The 20,734-nt window shown below is 43.5% G+C and overlaps 1 protein-coding gene across 1 annotated transcript in view; it reads left to right on the top strand.

Annotated features, from left to right (window-relative positions):
* The window catches only part of SLCO5A1 (solute carrier organic anion transporter family member 5A1), a 139,112-nt gene that overhangs the window by 6,834 nt on the left and 111,544 nt on the right, over positions 1 to 20,734 (top strand). Inside the window, exon 2 of the mRNA XM_040354379.1 lies at positions 8,186 to 9,613. Within this exon, the coding sequence (XP_040210313.1) occupies positions 8,620 to 9,613 (994 nt within the window). The 5' untranslated portion in view covers positions 8,186 to 8,619. The remainder of the gene's footprint in view (positions 1 to 8,185; positions 9,614 to 20,734) is intronic.

The raw sequence follows: 20,734 nt of genomic DNA, 5'->3' as shown, positions 1-20,734 counted from the left end.
TTTTTCAAAATTGTCGCTCTTTTTTTGTTTATAGCACAAAAATACAAACCGCAGAGGTGATCAAATACCACCAAAAGAAAGCTCTATTTGTGGGGAAAAAAGGACGCCAATTTTGTTTGGGAGCCACGTCGCATGACCGCGCAATTGTCAGTTAAAGCGACGCAGTGCCGAATCGCAAAAAGTGCTCTGGTCTTTGACCAGCAATATGGTCTGGGGCTTAAGTGGTTAAAGTTTTCTATTATACACAATGGGAAATGTTCACATTTGGATGACTGCCATGGAAGTCTGCAAGTGACAGTGAATACATAGGCACAATGTAAAACAATGCTAGCCACACACGGTAATGTAATAATCGTTTTAAGCAAAGTATTGTATATTTTACAAACAGATTGCACTAAATGGACAGACTGACTGATAAAAAATTGTTTCCATCTTAAGGCTTGGTTTCCACTTGTGCGACTTGTCATGCGACTTGGGACTGCAAAGTCGCATGGCAAGTTGTACCTCATGATTTCCAATGAGTGCCGTTCATATCTGTGCGATTTCAAGTTGCAGCGACTTCAAAGTAGTCCCTGCACTACTTTGGTCCCACTTTGCTGCGACTTGAGGTCCAGGACCTCAAGAATACACAGGCATTGCTTCAAGTCGCATCAAGTGCATTTCTATAGCATATTCGCGGTGAAAATGACAATGGTCCCAAAAATGTGTCAAAAGTGTCCGATGTGTCCGCCATAATGTCGCAGTCACGAAAAAAATCGCTGATCGCTGCCATTACTAGTAAAAAAAAATTATTAATAAAAATGCCATAAAACTATCCCCTATTTTGTAAACGCTATAACTTTTGTGCAAACCAATCAATAAACGCTTATTGCGATTTTTTTTTTACCAAAAATAAGTAGAAGAATATGTATCGGTCTAAACTTAGGAAAAAATATGTTTTTTTTTTTATATATTTTTGGGGGATATTTATTATAGCAAAAAGTAAAGAATATAGAATTTTTTTCAAAATTGTCGCTCTATTTTTGTACATAGCGCAAAAAAAAAAAACTGGTAAGGTGCTCAAATACCACCAAAAGAAAGCTCTATTTGTGGGAAAAAAATGACGCCAATTGTGTTTGGGAGCTACGTCACATGACCGCGCAATTGTCAGTTAAAGCAACGCAGTGCGGAATCGCAAAAAGGGGCAAGGTCCTTAACCTGCATAATGGTCCGGGTCTTAAGTGGTTAAAATCCCGAAACCACCATATTTTTTCTAAATTGTCTGAAAATCATCATCAAAGTCGCATTAAAATCGCGGGAAAAAAATGCAATCCAGAAAATCCAGTTAAAACTAAAAAGTATTTAGGCTCGATTCACATCTATGCATGTTGCTTTTGAGCAACTTTTACCTGTGATTTTGCTGCAATTTGCGTTTTGCAATTTTATGCTTTTTTTAAAAAAATTTGTTGGGCAGAATTAAATACTCAAATCGCTGCAAAATCGTGGTAAAACCGCACTACGTGCTTTTCTGCAGCTTCTCCATTGAAATCTTTTTAACCAAATCAGTTTGCGTTAAAAAAAAAATACCAGACCCTTTCCAAAGAATGCAGAGGCACAGAAATGCATTAATGTGAACATGTTCTATAGAAACCCATGTTAAAAAAAACCTGCAAAAAGAAAAAAAGCATGAAAAAAGCGCATTGGTGTGAATGCTAGATTTTCTGTAAAGTATTCTTTAGATTTACACAAAAAAAATTAAAATAAATCTAACCTTTTTATGACTTTCCTAACTAACAGACAGCTGTCTTTTGACTGGTGATTGATGAGGCCCCACTGTAGCCAACATAAAAGCTCCAAAATGTAGCTATTTTGCTGGTTGTCATTGTGAGTAAATAAACCCTGAATTACAAGTCACACCAGGGTCAATCCCATCTGCCCAATAAACGTCCTCAGTGATTCATACTGGGAAAGCAGATGGCTTGTAAAGACCAAACAATAAAGAAATTGGATAAAAGGCAAAAAAAGAAAAAGGGTAACTTATACATTTATGGTGTCTCTGAAGATCATCCAAAGGAGAAGAGTTTTTTACCTATCATCTATAAGTTATATTGGCACCACATCCCCTTAATTGGTAATAATTTAGAAAAAATATGGGGGTTTGGGGATTTTAAAGGTGCAAAATTACAACATTTGAATGAAAAAATATTTATTTATAAAAGTTAAAACTGACAGAGTAGAGAAAATCCATCCGATGATACAATACAGTTTCAAGAATGTGCAAGCTGAGAAATTCTCTCTACATGTTTCGCCACGATTAGTAGCTTCCTCAGGAGAATTACATTTATCAGTCACTATCTACTGGAAATAGAAAGAAAACAATACACAAAAATTACTAAGGTTGTCCCGATACCGATACTAGTATCGGTATCGGGACCGATACTGGGCATTTGCGCAAGTACTTGTACTCGCGCAAATGCTCCCGATGCTTCTCCGGTCCTTTTTTTTTCTTCCTCTGAGAGGGGGGGGGAGTGCGGGCGGAGAGGGAACTGAGAGGGGGGCGAAGAGGAGGCTGGAAGGAGGCGGAGAGGAGGTGGAGAAGAGAGCTGTCCTCGGGTATGTAAAACATGCCACTGGAGGAGAGCCGCTGCCGCCGTCTAGTTGTTCGACGCTCGGGGAACATATCAGCTTTCATTTGAATAGCTGTGTGTTCCCCGCCGCGCGTTGTCATATATAGCCCCTCCCCCTTGTCCAGGCACTTTGATAGACAGATCACTTGTCCCAGGATTGGACGGGTGATCTGTCTATCAAAGTGCCCAGACAAGGGGGAGGGGCTATATATGACAACGCGCGGCGGGGAACACACAGCTATTCAAATGAAAGCTGATATGTTCCCCGAGCGCCGAACAACTAGACGGCGGGGGGAGACCTACACAAGGCTGCATATGGGAGAGACACACAAGGCTGCATATGGGAGAGACACACAAGGCTGCATATGGGAGAGACACACAAGGCTGCATATGGGAGAGACACACAAGGCTGCATATGGGAGAGACACACAAGGCTGCATTTGGGAGAAACACATAAGGCTGCATTTGGGAGAGACACACAAGGTTGAATATGGGAGAGACACACAAGGCTGAATATGGGAGAGACACACAAGGCTGAATATGGGAGAGACACACAAGGCTGAATATGGGAGAGACACACAAGGCTGAATATGGGAGAGACACACAAGGCTGAATATGGGAGAGACACACAAGGTTGAATATGGGAGAGACACACAAGGCTAAATATGGGAGAGGCACAAGGCTGCATTTAAAAAAAAAGTATCGGTAATCGGTATCAGCGAGTACATGAAAAAAAATCGGTACTTGTACTCGGTCCTAAAAAAGTGGTATCGGGACAACCCTAGAAATTACAAAAACAATATAAAAATGTAATTTTGTATTGTTTTGTAATTTTTTGTATTGTTTTATTTCTATTTCCAGTAGATAGTGCCTGATAAATTTAATTCTCCTGAGGAAGCTACTAATCGTGGCGAAACATGTAGAAATAATTTCTCAGCTTGTACATTCCTGAAACTGTATTGTATCATCGGATGGATTTTCTATACTCTGTCAGTTTTAACTTTTATAAATAAATATTTTTTCATTCAAATGTTTTTGTAGTTTTGCACCTTTAATCACTTAAGGACCGCCTCCTGCACATATACGTCGGCAGAATGGCACGGCTGGGCACAGGCACGTACCTGTACGTTGCCTTTAAGAGCCCAGCCGTGACCCGCGGACCCGATCGCCGCCGGTGTCCTGTGATCAGTCACAGGAGCTGAAGAATGGGGAGAGGTATGTGTAAACACACCTTCCCCATTCTTTTCTGTGGCAGTGACACTGATCGTCTGTTCTCTGATATAGGGAACGGCGATCAGTGACATCACGCCTACAGCCACATCCCCCTACAGTAAGAATCACTCCCTTAGGGCACACTTAAAAAAATATTAATAAAAATGCCATAAAACTATCCCCTATTTTGTAAACGCTATAACTTTTGCGCAAACCAATCAGTAAACGCTTATTGCGATTTTTTTTTTTTTTTTACCAAAAATAAGTAGAAGAATACTTTTCAGGCCAAAACTGAGGAAAAAAAAATTTTTTTTATAAATTTTTTGGGGATATTTATTATAGCAAAAAGTAAAAAATATTGAACTTTTTTCAAAATTGTCGCTCTATTTTTGTTTATAGCGCAAAAAATTAAAACTGGTAAGGTGATCAAATACCACCAAAAGAAAGCTCTATTTGTGGGAAAAAAAGGATGCCAATTTTGTTTGGGAGCCACGTCGCACGACAGCGCAATTGTCTGTTAAAGCAACGCAGTGCGGAATTGCAAAAAGGGGCAAGGTCCTTAACCTGCATAATGGTCCGGGTCTTAAGTGGTTAAAATCCCGAAACCACCATATTTTTTCGAAATTGTCTGAAAATCATCGTTCTAATGTTGGCCATCCATATGAATAGTTTCTGTCAATATTAACCACTTTCCATCCACTGCGAATTGCAAATATCATCAAACATAATCACCAGAACTAAACAATCGATCACCCACAATTTTGATCAGCCACTAGAATTCAATCAGTTGTGAAATGGGAAAGTGGGGTTGTGTCATGGAATTTTTATTTGATCCAATTCTTATTTTTATCGGAGGTGTATATTTACAAATTGCAGTTTATAGGCATATTTAAAGCATATTGACTATTATGTTTTTTGTTTTTTTTGCTTACATTTTTAACTTTATTGAATTTTTTATCAAAATATGTAATATATTTTATAAACAAAATCCACCTACAGTTTGAGAAGCATTATTAGTTGCACTAGCATTCTTGTCTATTTAGTTGGAAATATTTTTTTAAAAGATGTCCACAAGGTTTAGGAGTGTGTCTATGGGAATGTTGACCATTCTTTCACAAGCGCATTTGTGAGATCAGGCACTGAGGTTGGACGAGAAGACCTGGCTCGCGAATTCATGCCAAAGGTGTTCTTTCTTGTTGAGATCAGAACTCTGTGCACGCCAGTCAAGTTCCTCCACAGCATACCAAGACATTTTGGACAATTTCAAAGGTCAATAAAGACATGAGTGAGTGAGTTTGGGATGGAGAAACTTGACTGGCCTGCAGAGTCCTGATCTCAACCCGATAGAACACCTTTGGGATTAATTAGCATGGAGACTGTGAGCCAGGCCTTCTCAGCCATCATCAGTGCCTGACCTCACAAAATGTGCTTCTGGAAGAATGGTCAAACATTCCCATAGACACACTTCTAAACCTTGTGGACAGCCTTCCCAGAAGAGTTGAAGCTGTTGTAGCTGCAAAGGGTGGGCCAACTCAATATTAAACCCTACGGACTAATGCCTCGTACACACGATCAGATTATCGTACGACGTATCGTTCGCATTTTGTTGTATCAAACTAATATCGAATACAACAGTGCAAAATGTGCGCTACGAAAAGTATGATTTTTGTTGCAAGAAAACTTTCGGTGTGTGTAGCTACGTATCTGAAATTATGTCAAATCCGTGTGACCCCTGTTCTCTTCTGGCTTATTTTGGTGTTTACGATCATGCGTGGTGTTTGTCTATCGATTTTTAGCTGACGTATACTGTACTGATTAAACGATTGTCGTCCAAGCAAAGTTTTCGTGTTTGTCCCTTCAGATTTTGTTGGACGGACTGTCGTGATCGGCTGTCGAAAGCTGTGTACTAACGATCATATTATCTAACGATCTATCCGAAAGCGATTTTTATCATCAGATAATCGTAACGTGTGTACGAGGCATAAGACTTGGATGTGAAAGATAATACCGCTCTAGAAACTGCTGATCCCTTGGCTTTACTTCCATCCCACTAAACCAAAAGGGTGCGGGCTGTGCACAGGTGCATTGGATAGAAGAAGATCCTGGACTGCCGCACTCCTTAAAACAATGTCTTTATTGTACAAATAAAATCCAAAAAACAACTAAAGCAATATAGTCAAAATGTAGTGAACAACAGGAAAAAGGTGGCTGACATGTTTCACATCATGTGATGCTTACTCATAGCTGAGTAAGGATTTTATTTGTACAATAAAGACATCGTTTTAAGGAGTGCGGCAGTCCAGGATCTTCTTCTATCCAATGCATAAGACTGGGATGCCATTAAAGTTCATGTGCATGTAAAGGCAGGTGTCCCAATACTTTTGGAAATTTAGTGTATGTCCCCAGCACAGTATGGATCCTTACTATATCTTACAAAGGATTACTAAAGCAATCGCATCACAGCCAGGGACAGTTCAACGTTTTGAGACCACGCAGGACCCCTTTGTCTATCGTGCCTGTGTCTGATGAAAGTGTCCTGTAATGTTTCACTACTGCTGTTTGTAATGTGATCGCTTCAATAAACATTTTGGTATGTTAACGGGGTTGTAAAGGTCCATGTTTTTTCCCCTTAATGCCTCCTATGCATTAAGGTGAAAAAACATCCGATGCTTACTGGCCCCCTAGCCCCCCGTTTACTTACCTGAGCCCTCGAAAGTCCCGCCTCTAGAACACGCTGGATTTCGGCCCGGTCTTCTCGGCTCTTCATTTGATAGATTGATAGAAGCACAGCCATTGGCTCGCGCTGCTGTCAATCAAATCCAAAGACCCGGGGGGCGGGGCTGAGTCCGGCATACGTGTCTATGGATGAAAATACTGGACTTGGTAGCGCGCCCGCAAGGTAACCCCCTTGGGAAAGCGCTTCCCAGGGGGATTAGCTGATGCGGGAGGAGCCTGAGACAGCCACGAGGGACCCCAGAAGACGAGGATCGGGGCCACTCTGTGCAAAACGAGCTGCACAGCTGAGGTAAGTATTACATGTTTGCTATTTTTATTTTTTTATTCCACCCTTTAGTACCACTTTAACCTCCCTGGCGGTATGATTCCTTCTGGTTTTAGGTGCTGAAAGCGGTACAATTATTTTGCATGGAAATTTGGCGTTTTATATTTTAGGCCTGCAATTCTTAGGAATAACTCACCTAAATCTGTCCAAACAAAAGTCTAGTAGACATCCCGGGTATGATAAAGTTTGAAACACAAAATCATAAATTATAATATAATAAATAACTATAAATAATTATAACAAAGAATAATGTAATTATAATAAAAATTATTCAATAATGTAATCAAATCAAAAACACTGACATTTGCTCAGTTGCAGAATTGTCGCTGTCATTACTTTCAGTGTTTGATGACGAATTTTTCCACAAATCGCTATCGCTCAATTCTGCAAGTGATTCTAATTTATTATCGCTGTTTTCCAGCTGGTCTAAAAGCACTTTTGACATAAAGGGACACTTTTTGGTTGCTATGGACAATCTCCAGTTTCCAGGCAGAAAGAAAGGTTTTTATTATATAAAACTACATGCAGGACACTGGGCAGACCACTAGGGACAAATGGGGTGTGTAATTATTTCATACAGTACTGCAATCTGTAAGATTACAGTATACTGTATGTGTATTGTGTGTTTCACTTTTTGAATTTGGTGCCAAACTCCATCCCTGTGTGTCGTAACGTCGCAGGGAACGGAGCTCGGCACTCGGGCACTGTGAATCGAGCAAGGAGACACAGTGGAGAAGGTAAGTAACTTCCCTGCAATGCAATCCAGAGTCTGGCTCGGGGATACCGCTTTTGGTATGAAAAATTCACCCCGAGCCAGACTCGGGAATACCGCTAAGGAGGTTAAGGATCCATGGTGTGCTGGTGTCACATGCCTGACGAAGGGGTCCTGCGTGACTCCGAAACGTTGCACTCTCCCTGTGTTGTGATCATGCAATAAATCATCCGTTTGGACGCTATTCATAATGTTCCATGGTGTGCTGGCAAATATCTACACTGGTGACACATGTTCTCCTTTCATTGTTGCCTGACATCCATATAACAACTTGTTATGTTCTCCTTGTTAGAGACTCTGAACCCTACATGTAAAAAAGATAACTACACTTGGCATATTTTAAATATTACACCGTAATTGCTTCATCCTTGTCTATAGTTTTTTAAGAGCAAAAGTCAGAAAGCAGGGTGAGAGAAAAACTGTGATGAAGCTTAGTGTGTGCAAACAGCACTTAAGGTTCTTCTAAGCCTCTGCCGTGCTTTGCTGATGGAAGCAGTATGCTGACCTTCTTTGCTTTCTCTCCCTGCATTACAGATCAGCAAAACTGCCAGTGGAGATATTTGCTGGAGACAATGGGGACGAAAGAACTGCTGTCTGTGGTGGAACCAGAGCTGTGAAAGGTGATGGGGATTGCAGAATGGCCAAGTACTGTATCGCGGGTCTGAGGCCCGACCTTCTCTAATTCTCTTTGTTGATCATCATCTTATCCGGATGGAACAGTTTACAAGGAATCAGTCCAGGGACAGCTGCTCGGCTGTATCAGTGTTTATTCAGAGGACATTTTTCGGAAAGACTTTAAAATTTCTAATAGCACCTTCATGGATAGTAAATACCCAGTGCAGCGTCTCTGACTATCTATAGACAGGAAACATGGGAAGCAGTGTAAAATGGATTATATTATGATGGTTTAGGAATTCTTTCATATCATTTCATGTTTTAGTCACTGTGTCCCAGAACATTTTCTGACCATGGCTGTAGAACAAACCAGTCCACAGCTGTTCAATGTCTCCTATCATTCGGAGGACAACCATCATGAAGAGCAGAGGGATCCAGCAGAGAAGATTGACAGCTATCGGTCGCTAAGTTTGCCTGTCTTAAATGGGTGTTGTAAATCAACCTTTCAAGAATTTGAGTCGAAAGTTGTAGACACGTCACAAACAGCAGTTGTCGGAGCAAAAAGAAGTTTTTTGTATGGTGTTCAAAAGGAATCGGATTTCAGAGTTGGCCATCATAGAAACCTGTCCACCCAAAGCAGTGCGCCGTCCAGTAGGACAATCTTTTCTTTTGCTGCATCCAGTTTTCTTGGTGCGGGAAACACAGATAAAATAGAATCCACTAGCACTACCAATAATAAAAAAGGCGTCTCTCAATCAATGACACTTTCTACAATAAAAAGCAACCGGGGTTTTGGCGTAACATTGACGGATTCCCGATGTTTCCTTGTCTGCATGTGTCTTTTAACTTTCATCCAGTCATTGATGGTGTCTGGTTATTTAAGCAGTGTGATAACCACTATTGAAAGACGGTATAGCTTGAAGAGTTCCGAGTCTGGTCTTCTGGTCAGCTGTTTTGATATCGGAAGCCTTTTAGTGGTGGTTTTCATCAGCTACTTTGGAGGACGAGGTTGCAGGCCACGCTGGCTAGCAGTAGGCGGTTTATTTATCGCTGTAGGAGCCGTTATTTTTTCCTTACCTCATTTCATTTCTCCACCATATCAAATTCAGGAAATGAACTCTTCTCACGCAAATGAAGGGTTGTGTATGAATAGCAATACAACTGCCAAAGATCCATTAGAGTCATCAATGTGCCCAAAGGACTCAGGAGGGAAAGACCATTCCCTTTATGTAGCTTTATTCGTCTGTGCTCAGATTCTCATTGGCATGGGATCCACACCCATTTACACCCTGGGTCCAACTTACTTAGATGACAATGTCAAGAAGGACAATGCTTCACTTTACCTAGGTAAGAGACTTGTCGTTTGAAAAATACTGCATTTTCTTCTTTTCCATTTCTTACCTGTGTAGGTCAAGCACATTTATGAATTTACCTGGCCCTTTATCAACATGTAGGTTTTGTATATTTGTATGCTCCCTAATTTCACGCTGTCACTGCTAACATGACAATAATAGGTGTATGCAACAAAACTATCAGTTATAATCATGAAAGTGCCTAATCCAAGCAGCTATGCTAGTCCCCCCAAAAATGTGAAAAACTAGGAATGATGTGTGGCTCAGTGCTACTGAAGGGCCATACACACGATCTGACTTTTCGACAACAACGGTGCGACGGACCTTTTTTATCGGACAATCCGACCGTCTGTATGCTCCATCGGACAATTGTTGTTGCTTTATCAACGGACAAATGTTTGTTGTGCATGCTTTCAAACTTTTCGACAACAAATGTCCGATGAAGGCTAATCCTATCGTGTGTACACAAGTCCATCTGACTAAAGTCCAAAGTACAAACATGCATGCTCAGTACCAATGCTAAAGATCAGACAACAATAGCAGAAGTTGCCCACAGGGTGGCGGTAAAGAGCTGAAAAACAATGTGATTTAGTGAAAGTTTGCTGAAAAAGTCCTGCCGTGTGTATGCATACCAAGTTCACAGCCAACACCCATTCGGAGCAAAATCCACGAAAAAGTCAGATGGAAGTCTGATCGTGTGTATGAGGCTTAAGTCTACAACCCAAAACCATTAACCATTAAGTTCACCAAACCAACAACCTAAAACCATTATCTTAAAGGCCACCAAAAACAACCATATTATATGATACACATATAAAATAACATTCCAATAATTAATCAGTCTATGCAGTGGAACTCTCCAAAAACAATGTGAAATTTTCACAAAGTGATATCCACAACTCAGTCATCTTCACTTGCACACCAGTAAAATACATTTACTAGATTTTAAGACCCCTAATAACTTATTAAGGCAAGGTTCACACAAAAAAATTTGAAAAAAAAAAAACGGTGTGGGGGTCCCCCCTCCACCCAATCTATAGCAAGCTGAGCATGCAGCATGGCAGGCCAGGAAAGGTGGGAGGGGGGGGGAACAAGCAAGCGCCCCCTCCTCCTTCATGACCCATACCATGCCACAGCCCTTAACATGGGGGGGGTCTCCAAAGCACTTTGTTCCCATGGATCTACACCGGGGGACATTTGTTTTATTTTTATTAAAGAATTTGCTTAAAACTGTATCTTTATTTCTATTTGACACTTTTTTCAGTGAATGAGTAGAGGTGCAATGTACCCCTACTCATTCACATAGGGAGGGGGGCAGGCTTCCAGATTCTGATAATTCCCCTGCAGACACCCACAACCATGGACCAGGGTTGTGGAGAAGAGGCCCTTGTCCCCATCTACATGGGTACAGGGTACTTTGGGTTTGAGATTTTGGATGAAATTTGTGTTCAAAACTGATCTAATGTGCAATTCAGATGCGTTCCCATAGAAGGCGAATTCGCATCTGAACCGCACCGCAGTGCTCATAAAATGCACAGGACTCTTTTTAAATTCGCACTGCCGCTGCACCGCATATATGTGAACGGCTCCATACAAAGCCGGTTTAATTCACATGTCATGCAAATCGGATGCGGTTCAAAATTCATCTTATTTGCATGTATGTGAACGGAGCCATAAAGCTTGTTTTTTGTTCCTTCCAACTTTCTTTTTTTCTGTACAAATTCCTATCAGGTTCACCATCCAACAAAGGTTCCAAATATATTCTCCACAAATGTAACTATGGCTATAAAAAGCTTTCCACTTTTATCTAGTGCATTATGAAATCGGTGATAAAATGTAGTTCATACTGCACTATGGGAAGCTTTTTCTATCTGAGAGCCTTTTTATAAGATGAAGGTACTGGTAATTATAGGGATCTTGTTAGCAGGTCAGCTGAAGCACAAGACTAGGACAATTGAACACCATAATAAGCCTGCTGTTACCATTACTGCCCAGAAAAGCCTCTCTGATTTTGGTTTTCCTTTGTTACTGAGGCTTAACTTGATGACTAGGCCCTGGCAGCTGCCATTCCAGCGTCCTATGAAGCTTGTACAATGGCAAGGGACAGGGTGTGCTGCTCAAAGTGTGTGGAGAGCCATAACCTATTTTTTAGTTTTAGAGTAGGGAAGGTGTAAAGCCGCGTACACATGACCATTTTTAATGTCCTAGAAAAAACAACGCTTTTCTCGACGTGATTCTTGTCAAGCCTGCCTTGCATACACACAACCGTGAAAAAAAAAATGCTCGAGCAAAGCGCGGTGACGTACAACACGTACGACGGCACTATAAAGGGAAAGTTCCATTCAGATGGCGCCACCCTTTGGGCTGCTTTTGCTGATTTCGTGTTAGTAAAAGTTTGGTGAAAGACGATTCTTGCTTTTCAGTCTTCGTGCTTTTCAGTCTGTTACAGCGTGAGGAATGTGATATCTCCATTCCGAATGCTAGTTTTACTCCCGTCTCATAACTTGCTTCTGAGCATGCACGTTTTTTTCCTGTCGTTTAAGCCTACACATGACCGTTTTTCACAACGTGAAAAACGACGAGAAAAATTAGAGCATGTTCTAAATTTTTAATGCCCATTTTTCACGTTGAGAAAAATGCTCTGGAGCCTACACACGATCGTTTTTAATGACCATTTTAAAAAATGGCATTTTTCACGTCATGAAAAACGGTCGTGTGTACGCGGCATAAAACTTTTTATCGATGCTGTCCTGTTGGGGAGAACTTCCTTCTCTTTCTGTCTTGTAAACTCATGTTAGAGGAAATCTCCCCAAAGTTAGAGCTATTCCCATGTTAGACACCAGAACATTTGTACCCATTGGAAAATTTCCACTTACCTCTTGCTCTTATATCAACCCAGGTCAAATAAAGGGATGAATCTGTCCAGCAGGGACACTGACCGTTATAAAATCACTCCAAAAATGTTTTTTGCCTTCATATAAAGATAGAATGAGAATGAATGAGTGCAATAGAAGATTTTGTAGTAAAGCTAATAGTGGGCTTCTTGTAAGTCAGCTTCTAGGCAGGACATGTATCATATTTATATGCCTATAGCGCGCACCGGCGTATAGTGCGTGTCATGGATCTTAAGATATTAAAGTGTTTCTACTTGACATCTGTTACACAGGAGAGGGACATTCAATGTTAGAAGGGAAATTCCTGGAAATAAAAATGAATTACTTACAGTTTTAGTGTCTTGCCCGGTGTCCATCGGCGGCCTCGTCCTGTCCAGCGTCCGTCTGCGGACCTGGTGGCGTCCTCCCCGGTTCTCCTGCGCTGTTCTTGAGCCGATCCCCGCTTCCCGCGCTGTGTTTGAACGCCGCCGCCGACATATACCGAGCGCAGTACACTCGGGCACGCTCAGCCACGCTCGGCTCCTCTCGCATAAAGGCTAGGAGGCGGCACAGGGCGTGACCGCGAGCGGATCCAAGCCTGGCCGAGTGTACCCGAGTGTACTGCACTCGGTATATGTCAGCGGCGGCGTTCAAACACAGCGCGGGAAGCGGGTATCAGCGTATATCGCGCACCCACGATTTTCCCCTTATTCTAAGGGGAAAAAAGTGCACGGTATACGCCGATAAATACAGTACTTTTAATATTTAAAAAATTGGTAAGGTTCATTTAAAGCAGAGTTCCACCCAAAATTGGTACTTCCGCTTTTTGGAATCCTCCTCCCCTCAGTGTCACATTTGGCACCTTTCAGGGGGAGGCAGCAGATACCTGTGTAATCCCACTTCCGACCTATGCCGCATCCGGCGGCTTTCCCCCCCCTGCTGTCTTCTGGGAGACACACAGGTCCCAGAAGACAGGAGAGGCCAGTGGGAATCACGCAATGCGACTCATGCATGCGCAGTAGGGAACCAGCAATTGAAGCCGCAAGGTAGCAGCACCCGAGAGCCGAGGAACATCGCGGGCATCCAGGACAGGTAAGGGTCCATATTTTTATTTATTTTTGACTGAACCCCGCTTTAATGAAATAATGTTTAGAAAAAAAATATTTAGGGGTAATATTCCTTTTAATAGCTTGTTTTATTTGAGAGGTGAATCTGCATGCACCCTTCCAATTATAGAAAAAGACAGAAGGTAGGAAATAAGCCACTTTTTGGCACAAGGCAGTGGATGTAAATATCAAATTTCCTATGCTCTTCCTTGACATCCATTTGTTACAACACATTATCTCTATCATATCGATCTATAATTCTTCAGATTCTGCCTTAAGAGACAAAGCAAAATCAAGGTCATCTCAGTAAGCTATTGAGATTTCATCTCACAGACATAAACAAAAGATTAAAAATTAAAGCATTAAAAATGCTTAAGAAGCTTGAGCTACAATAACAATAAAACCAAATAAGTCATCAAGGTGGCCAATGGCTTCTGAAAATGGTTGGTCAGTTAGGACTCATAGAGGCAGCAGACTTTTTAAACATTTAAATTAGTGTCATTCTCAAAACTTTTTACCACGGCTGTACAGTGGTGTAATGATATAAGGTCGGTGCGAGGAACTGCAGAAGACAGCAGGTGACACAGGCGCCAAACACTACATGAAGGCGTCAGATGTGAGGATTCTATCAACTGGCACCAAAATAGCCAAGTATGAAGTGACTTCTATCACTACAACACTTTCATTGTATTTTCTTTTCAGTGACAAGGTCACTTTACCACTTGAGCATTACCTCTTATAGACCTCTTCATTACCAGGCCATTTTTAGGATTCCGTTTCAGTTTTAGCAGCTATTTATAAACACAGCTCCAAAAATAGGCATCCACCTACCCGCTGATATTATTCTTTTTTTTACTTACGGCAGTAGCTAGGTGGTTAAGTATGAAAGCTGCACGGTAGCCCTGCTACAAATTGTGGATATAAACCTCACTGTTTGTAGCATATTTATAATATTTAGCAAAAGTATGAGCATACTGCAGCATAGGAGTGTCATTAAAGCGGATCTCCTGCGGCTAATCGGTTTTTTATTTTTTTTGGGCATTAAATTATTTATGGCGTATAAACGGAGGACTCACTCTTCTGTTTAAAGTCATCCGCTGTCCGATTTGGTCTGGAATTATAACTTATATTTTCTTCGTAACGCCGTTTCCATTTTGCTTGTGGGCACTGTGAAGCCCACAAGCACTCATTTCCTTGTTCCGAGCAGTGACGTCAACTTCTGGGTTTCCATCTAAATGGGCGGTGTCTCGTCACATTTGGCTCTCCTATCACAGATTGCTCCGGAAGTGACGTCCCGTCGCCGCCATCTTGCTACACCGCTTGACCCTTCTCACTCTATCATTACTGTGTGGGGAGTAGCAAGATGGCGGCGACGGAACGTCACTTCCGGAGCAATCTGTGATGGGGAGCCTGATGTGACGAGACAGCAGCGTCACGCTTTAGGAAATCCCGCAATAACTCAGAGGAAGCCTCCGCAATGAAATGAGAAAAGCTCCCAGGAGACATTGCGGGTAAAGGATATGACACACTACCCGCAGACTACCCGCAAAAGAGAGAGACAGGAAGCCGAGTGACAGCTGCTGATAACAAAGGTACTGTCACAGAAAAAAAAAAAAAAACTTCCGTTCCTTAATGCATACTAGTCTGCTTCTTGATTAAGATAATGTATTGAAATAGGGTGGAGCTCCACTTTAATGACTCCTGTTGCAATATTTTATGTCACGCTGTATTTGCGCAGCGGTCTTTCAAATGCAATTTTTTGGGAAAAAATAAAAATTAACCAGTAAAGTTAGCCCAATTTTTTTTTATATAATGTGTGTTTTCAGTGCAAGGCAGGCAAGAGGTTCACTTCTTTGTCGCGATCCACAACTGTTTATTTTCGCACCCGAAGCGCATCTCTTCATAAATAAAATAAGTTTAGCATCAACATTATTCATTAACATTTCTGTCCTTGTACCCACGATTAAGTGAAACATAAGGGTCTGTTTAAAAGGTGTAAATATCCTCTTATCTTCTTGGGGCATTTGGGGCCAAATTCTCAAAAGAGATACGCAGACTTAACTCCATTTTTCTAATTTTACACGGCGCGTATATTTGCGCGCGATCGTCAAAACGACTTAAGCAAAGATTTCCGTATTTTCAGCCGTACTTAAATTAGTTACACCTGCGCATTCCCGGGCGCAAATTACGCTAGGCTCGCCGCTGTTTTTGATAGGCAAAGATGCAAATGAGGGAGTTAGGGCGATTCTCAGAATTAAGTGTGTGTGCCGTATTTTCCGCCCTGTGCGCACCTGTTAGTTTTTCTGACTAAATTTCCACATTATAAAACCAGCCCTAATTTTACACATGCTGTGGAAGGGTTTGCAGAAGGAAGTGACTAGAGGTTACAGCTCTAGTTGTGAAGGTTGTTGTTGAAAAATGCCAGGACCAGCAATGATTTTGACGGCACTTGCTGCCTTACAGGCACAAAGGAGGAGGAGGGCACAGAGGAGGAGGATGAGGGCACAGGCGCGTGTTTATCGGCCACGCCGTGATATTTGGCAAATGCCAGTTTATGAGGTCATTGGCAACTACCGATTTGATAGGGAGGCCATCCTGGAGATCACCCAACTCCTTCATGAGGATCTAATCGCCCCAACCCTACGTTCCCATGCCCTGACACCTCTTGAAAAAGTTATGGCAACCCTCCATTTTCTATCGAGTGGCTCATTCCAGCGAGCATCTGGAGGTGTGGCTGGGATGGTGCAGTCAACCATGAGTAAATGCCTACATCAGGTGGTCCCTGCCATACTGCGGCGCATGAGCCACCAGTTTGTCATGCCCACCCAGGAGGACCAGCGTGTGCAAGCAATGACAGACTTTTACAATATTGCTGGCTTTCCTAAGATCATCGGGGCGATTGACTGCACCCATGTGGCACTCCAGCCCCCCCATGATACTGAACACCTGTTCAGAAACAGGAAAGGCTGGCATTCAATCAATGTCCAGATGATCGTAGATGCACATGGCCTCATCTGGCACGTTTGTGCCAAGTTTCCCGGCTCGTGCCATGATAGTTTCATACTAAGGCAGACCAAGATCTACAGAGACTTTGAGATGAACGTGTATGGAGACAGCTGGCTGATTGGTGAGTGACATTGGTGTCAGGTATGCCCCCCCCATGATGGAGACATCACAAGGGGCACATGCATGACTAATATCCTCCTGTCTTTTCCCTTACAGGTGACTCAGGATATGCATTGGGACCCCAGGGGTAGGTTATAAAAAGATATCCCAAGCTTTGAACATCTTACGGAGCACTGTTCAATCCATTATCCGAAAATGGAAAGCGTATGGCACAACTGCAAAACTACCAAGACATGGCAATCCATCTAAACTGACAGGCCAGGCAAGGAGAGCATTCTTAAAAGAAGCAGCCAAGAGGCCCATGGAAACTCTGTAGGAGCTGCAGAGATCTTCAGCTCAGGTGGGAGAATCTGTACACAGGACAACTATTAGTTGTGCACACCACAAATCTGGACGTTATGGAAGAGTGGCAAGAAGAAATCCCTTGTTGAAAGAAAACCATAAAAAGTACCGTTTGCAGTTTGCGAGAAGCCATGTGGGATACACAGCAAACATGTGGGAGAAGGTACTCTGGTCAGATGAGACCAAAATTGAACTTTTTAGCCTAAATGCAAATTGCTACGTGTAGTGGAAAACTAACACTGCACATCACTCTGAACACACCACCCCCACCAGGAAACATGGTGGTGGCAGCATCATGTTGTGGGGATGCTTTTCTTCAGCAGGGACAGGGAAGCTGATCAGAGTTGATAGGAAGAAGGATGGAGCCAAATACAGGGCAATCTTAGAAGAAAACCTGTAAGGCCTCGTACACACGATAGGACCCCACCTGATGACCCCCTTTAGGAACCCCCAAACACCCGGAGAACGAAAATACAATGAGGTGCACAGCCAGACCCGGGCTATAGTAGAGCGGACTTTTGGCATGCTAAAGTCACGATTCAGATGCCTGGACAAGACTGGGGGTACACTATTGTATTCCCCAGACTTTGTATGCAAAATTATTGGTGCATGTTGCATACTGCACAATTTTGCATTAAGAAGGGGCATGCATGTGGAGATATCTCCTGACCTAACCCCCCACCCAGGCAACCCCCCCCCCCAAACCCCTCTACCCGGTCTGCTGAGGGCCAGGCAATCAGGAGACAACTGTCTGAAGGCATCTTTGCCCAGTAAATGCATCCTAATACTATTTTTGTTTTTGATTTGCCAAGACCAAATCACAGAGATTATGTGACCTTTAAATCTTTATTTTGGTAAATAAATGCACATTACTTATATGCCAAAGAGAATGTTTATTTTTATTTACAAAACGCACATTAATTATCTCACAATGAGAATGCATGAATGCACGTCACTGTGGTCCCTAGCACAGACACATCACATGCACATCGAATTGGATTAGATCCAAGTACCCCCCCCCCCCTTTGGTACTTGGGAGCAGTAACGCCCCGCCACGGCTCCAATTATGTCACTGTGCATTCATACACCATTCAGGAACCTAGGATGACTTCTCCCTGGTCCTGGGGATCCCTACTCCACCAAAACTGAGGGTGACACCCTTATGTTTTCAGGAATGCCATCCCCCCACATTCACACATCATTCACACACATATACCAAATCATAAGTACAGTGTAAAAAAAAAAAAAAAAAGTACCCCTGCAAATTAGGGATGTTGCCGAGTGCTCCTTCTGGGCTGCCCACGGGCACGGGGACGGCCACGGGGACGGCCACGGCCAACTGGGGGATCTTCACGGGGGGGGTCTGTGCAGGGGAGGGAGTATTTTCAGGGTGGGGGGAACTGTGCAGGGGAGGGAGTATTTTCAGGGCGGGGGGACTGTACAGGGGAGGAAGCAGCCTCCCCTGGTGTCTGTCCTCCTGCTGGCCTTCCCTCCAAGGCAACGGCTATCCTTGTCAGACAGGAAGTTATGTCAGCCGTATTGGCCTGCACAGCCCGGGTATTGGCCTGCACAGCCTGGGTGAGGGCAGTCACCTCCTGGGCCACACCTGTTGTGGCGTTCCTCAGGTCCCACAAACAGGTGATGACCCCCACGGAGTTGGTGGCCACGTCACCCAGTGACTCCCTCATTGCACCCAGGCTGCGCTCCACCTTGCTCATAGTTTTTTGTATTGCAGACAGACTGCGGGTCTGCCGGACATTGTCCCTCAACAGACTGACCGGCAGACGCACCAACCCCCCCCTGTTTTCAGGGGTCGGCATCCTACTTGCCCCTGAGGCTTGTGGCCTTGGAGGAGGAGTTGGAGTGAGCCATGGGTGCTGCTGCATGTTGGAGGAGGGTTGGAAGGGGCGACCCATGATGGTGGCCTGACTTCTGGGCGCCTGTGGGGTTCCCTCAGGGGATGATTCAAAGGTCATATCTTGGCCCATCATTATTTCCTGCCCAATCAGAATATTGTCATCTTCCTCCCCCTCATCCTCCTCCCACTCAACATCCAAATTAGGGGAGTTGTGGGCACTCCCCTCCCATGGCGAATCCTGCCCTTCTTGGGACTCTGCATGAGCCTGTCTTGGGGGTGGTGCAGCAGCCTGCCCTGATGGGCCTGCAACCTCCTGACCTGATGGGCCAGCAACCTCGTGACCTGATGGGGCTGCCACCTCCTGGGCTGATGGGGCTGCCACCTCCTGGGCTGATGGGGCTGCCACCTCCTGGGCTGATGGGGCTGCCACCTCCTGGGCTGATGGGGCTGCCACCTCCTGGGCTGATGGGGCTGCCACCTCCTGGCCATCTGGGGAGGACACAAAACAATCACAGGTTGTTGGATCCATACACTTGGCACATCTTCCCTTCCCCCACCCACACATGCTAATCACCAGATAGAAATTCCTAAAAATTACCTGTCCTCATAAGAGGATCATTGTCAAAGCCAGGCAGGCCCACCACCTGCTGTGGGTGGAAACACTCATTCCCATTCCTCCTCACTCATCCTGACTGGGCAGGGTCCCCCTCCTCCAGTGCCCCTGGTATGGGCATGCAGCGTTGCCAGCTTGTTCCGGGACACGCTCCTCAAGTCATTTATTTTTTTTTGAACTCCAGCGATGGTCCTGGTCTCCCCCCCCCCCGCCGCATTGATCCGATCGGTGATCTTTTGAAGGATCTCCTTCCTCCTGGCCGGGGTGGTGGTGTGGCTCTCAGGGCCATGGAGAAATCGCCCAAATTTAATGACGCCCTGAGCAAGTATATGCTTCTCTGCCGGAGAAAAATTTAGCTTCCTGCGCTTGGGAGCCATGACAGACAACACCCAGCAACAGGGAACTCAGCCAACAAACAAACAACAATACACACACACACACCAAAGAAAATACAAACAAGCCAAAATAAAAAATAGACAGACAGCTACTATTAATTCGAAAACAAACAGGCAAAAAAGGAAAACAAAAAATATAAACAAAACCCAAAAAAAACTATTAGGAACAACAAACAGGCAAACAATCAAAACAAAAAACAAATTAGCAAAAACAAACACCAACTATACCCTCCAACTCCACAAACACTTTTCTCACTAAACAATCTTACCAACAAACACTGACAAACGTTCAAAGCAGAAGCAACTTGCTTTAGGAAGGGAACACAGGGAAATACTTTTGCAATTGAAGTGTGTTTGACTGGGGCTATTTAGACACAGGGCGATCTTCAAACTAAGTACGCTTGGCCTTTTACCTATCTCACTGATTGCGCTGACCAAAGTTCTGCACATGCGCATTGAGGTCCAGATTCGTGCGCGCATGCGCAGTACGGCCGGCACTTCATTTGCATGGGGTCACGGCTCATTACAATGAAGCACGCCCACTTCATTCCCACTTGCCATAACCACGCCTTAGGCATTGAAACTTAAGTTAAGGATGGCGCAGTTTTGTGCGCAAATGCACTGAGAATACGGTAGTTACGACACCAACTTAGGGCGCCGTAACTTAAATGACATAAGTTAGATAATCCTAAATTTACACATGGTTTTGAGAATTTGGCCCTTTATTTTTAGACTGTTTTCATACACATATATACAGTGCCTTGAAAAATAATTCATATCCCTTGAAAGTTTGTCATGTTACA

This window comes from Rana temporaria, chromosome 5 (assembly GCF_905171775.1).
Source record: "Rana temporaria chromosome 5, aRanTem1.1, whole genome shotgun sequence".
Lineage (NCBI taxonomy): Eukaryota > Metazoa > Chordata > Amphibia > Anura > Ranidae > Rana > Rana temporaria.
This window is presented reverse-complemented; position numbering and strand designations above follow the sequence as displayed.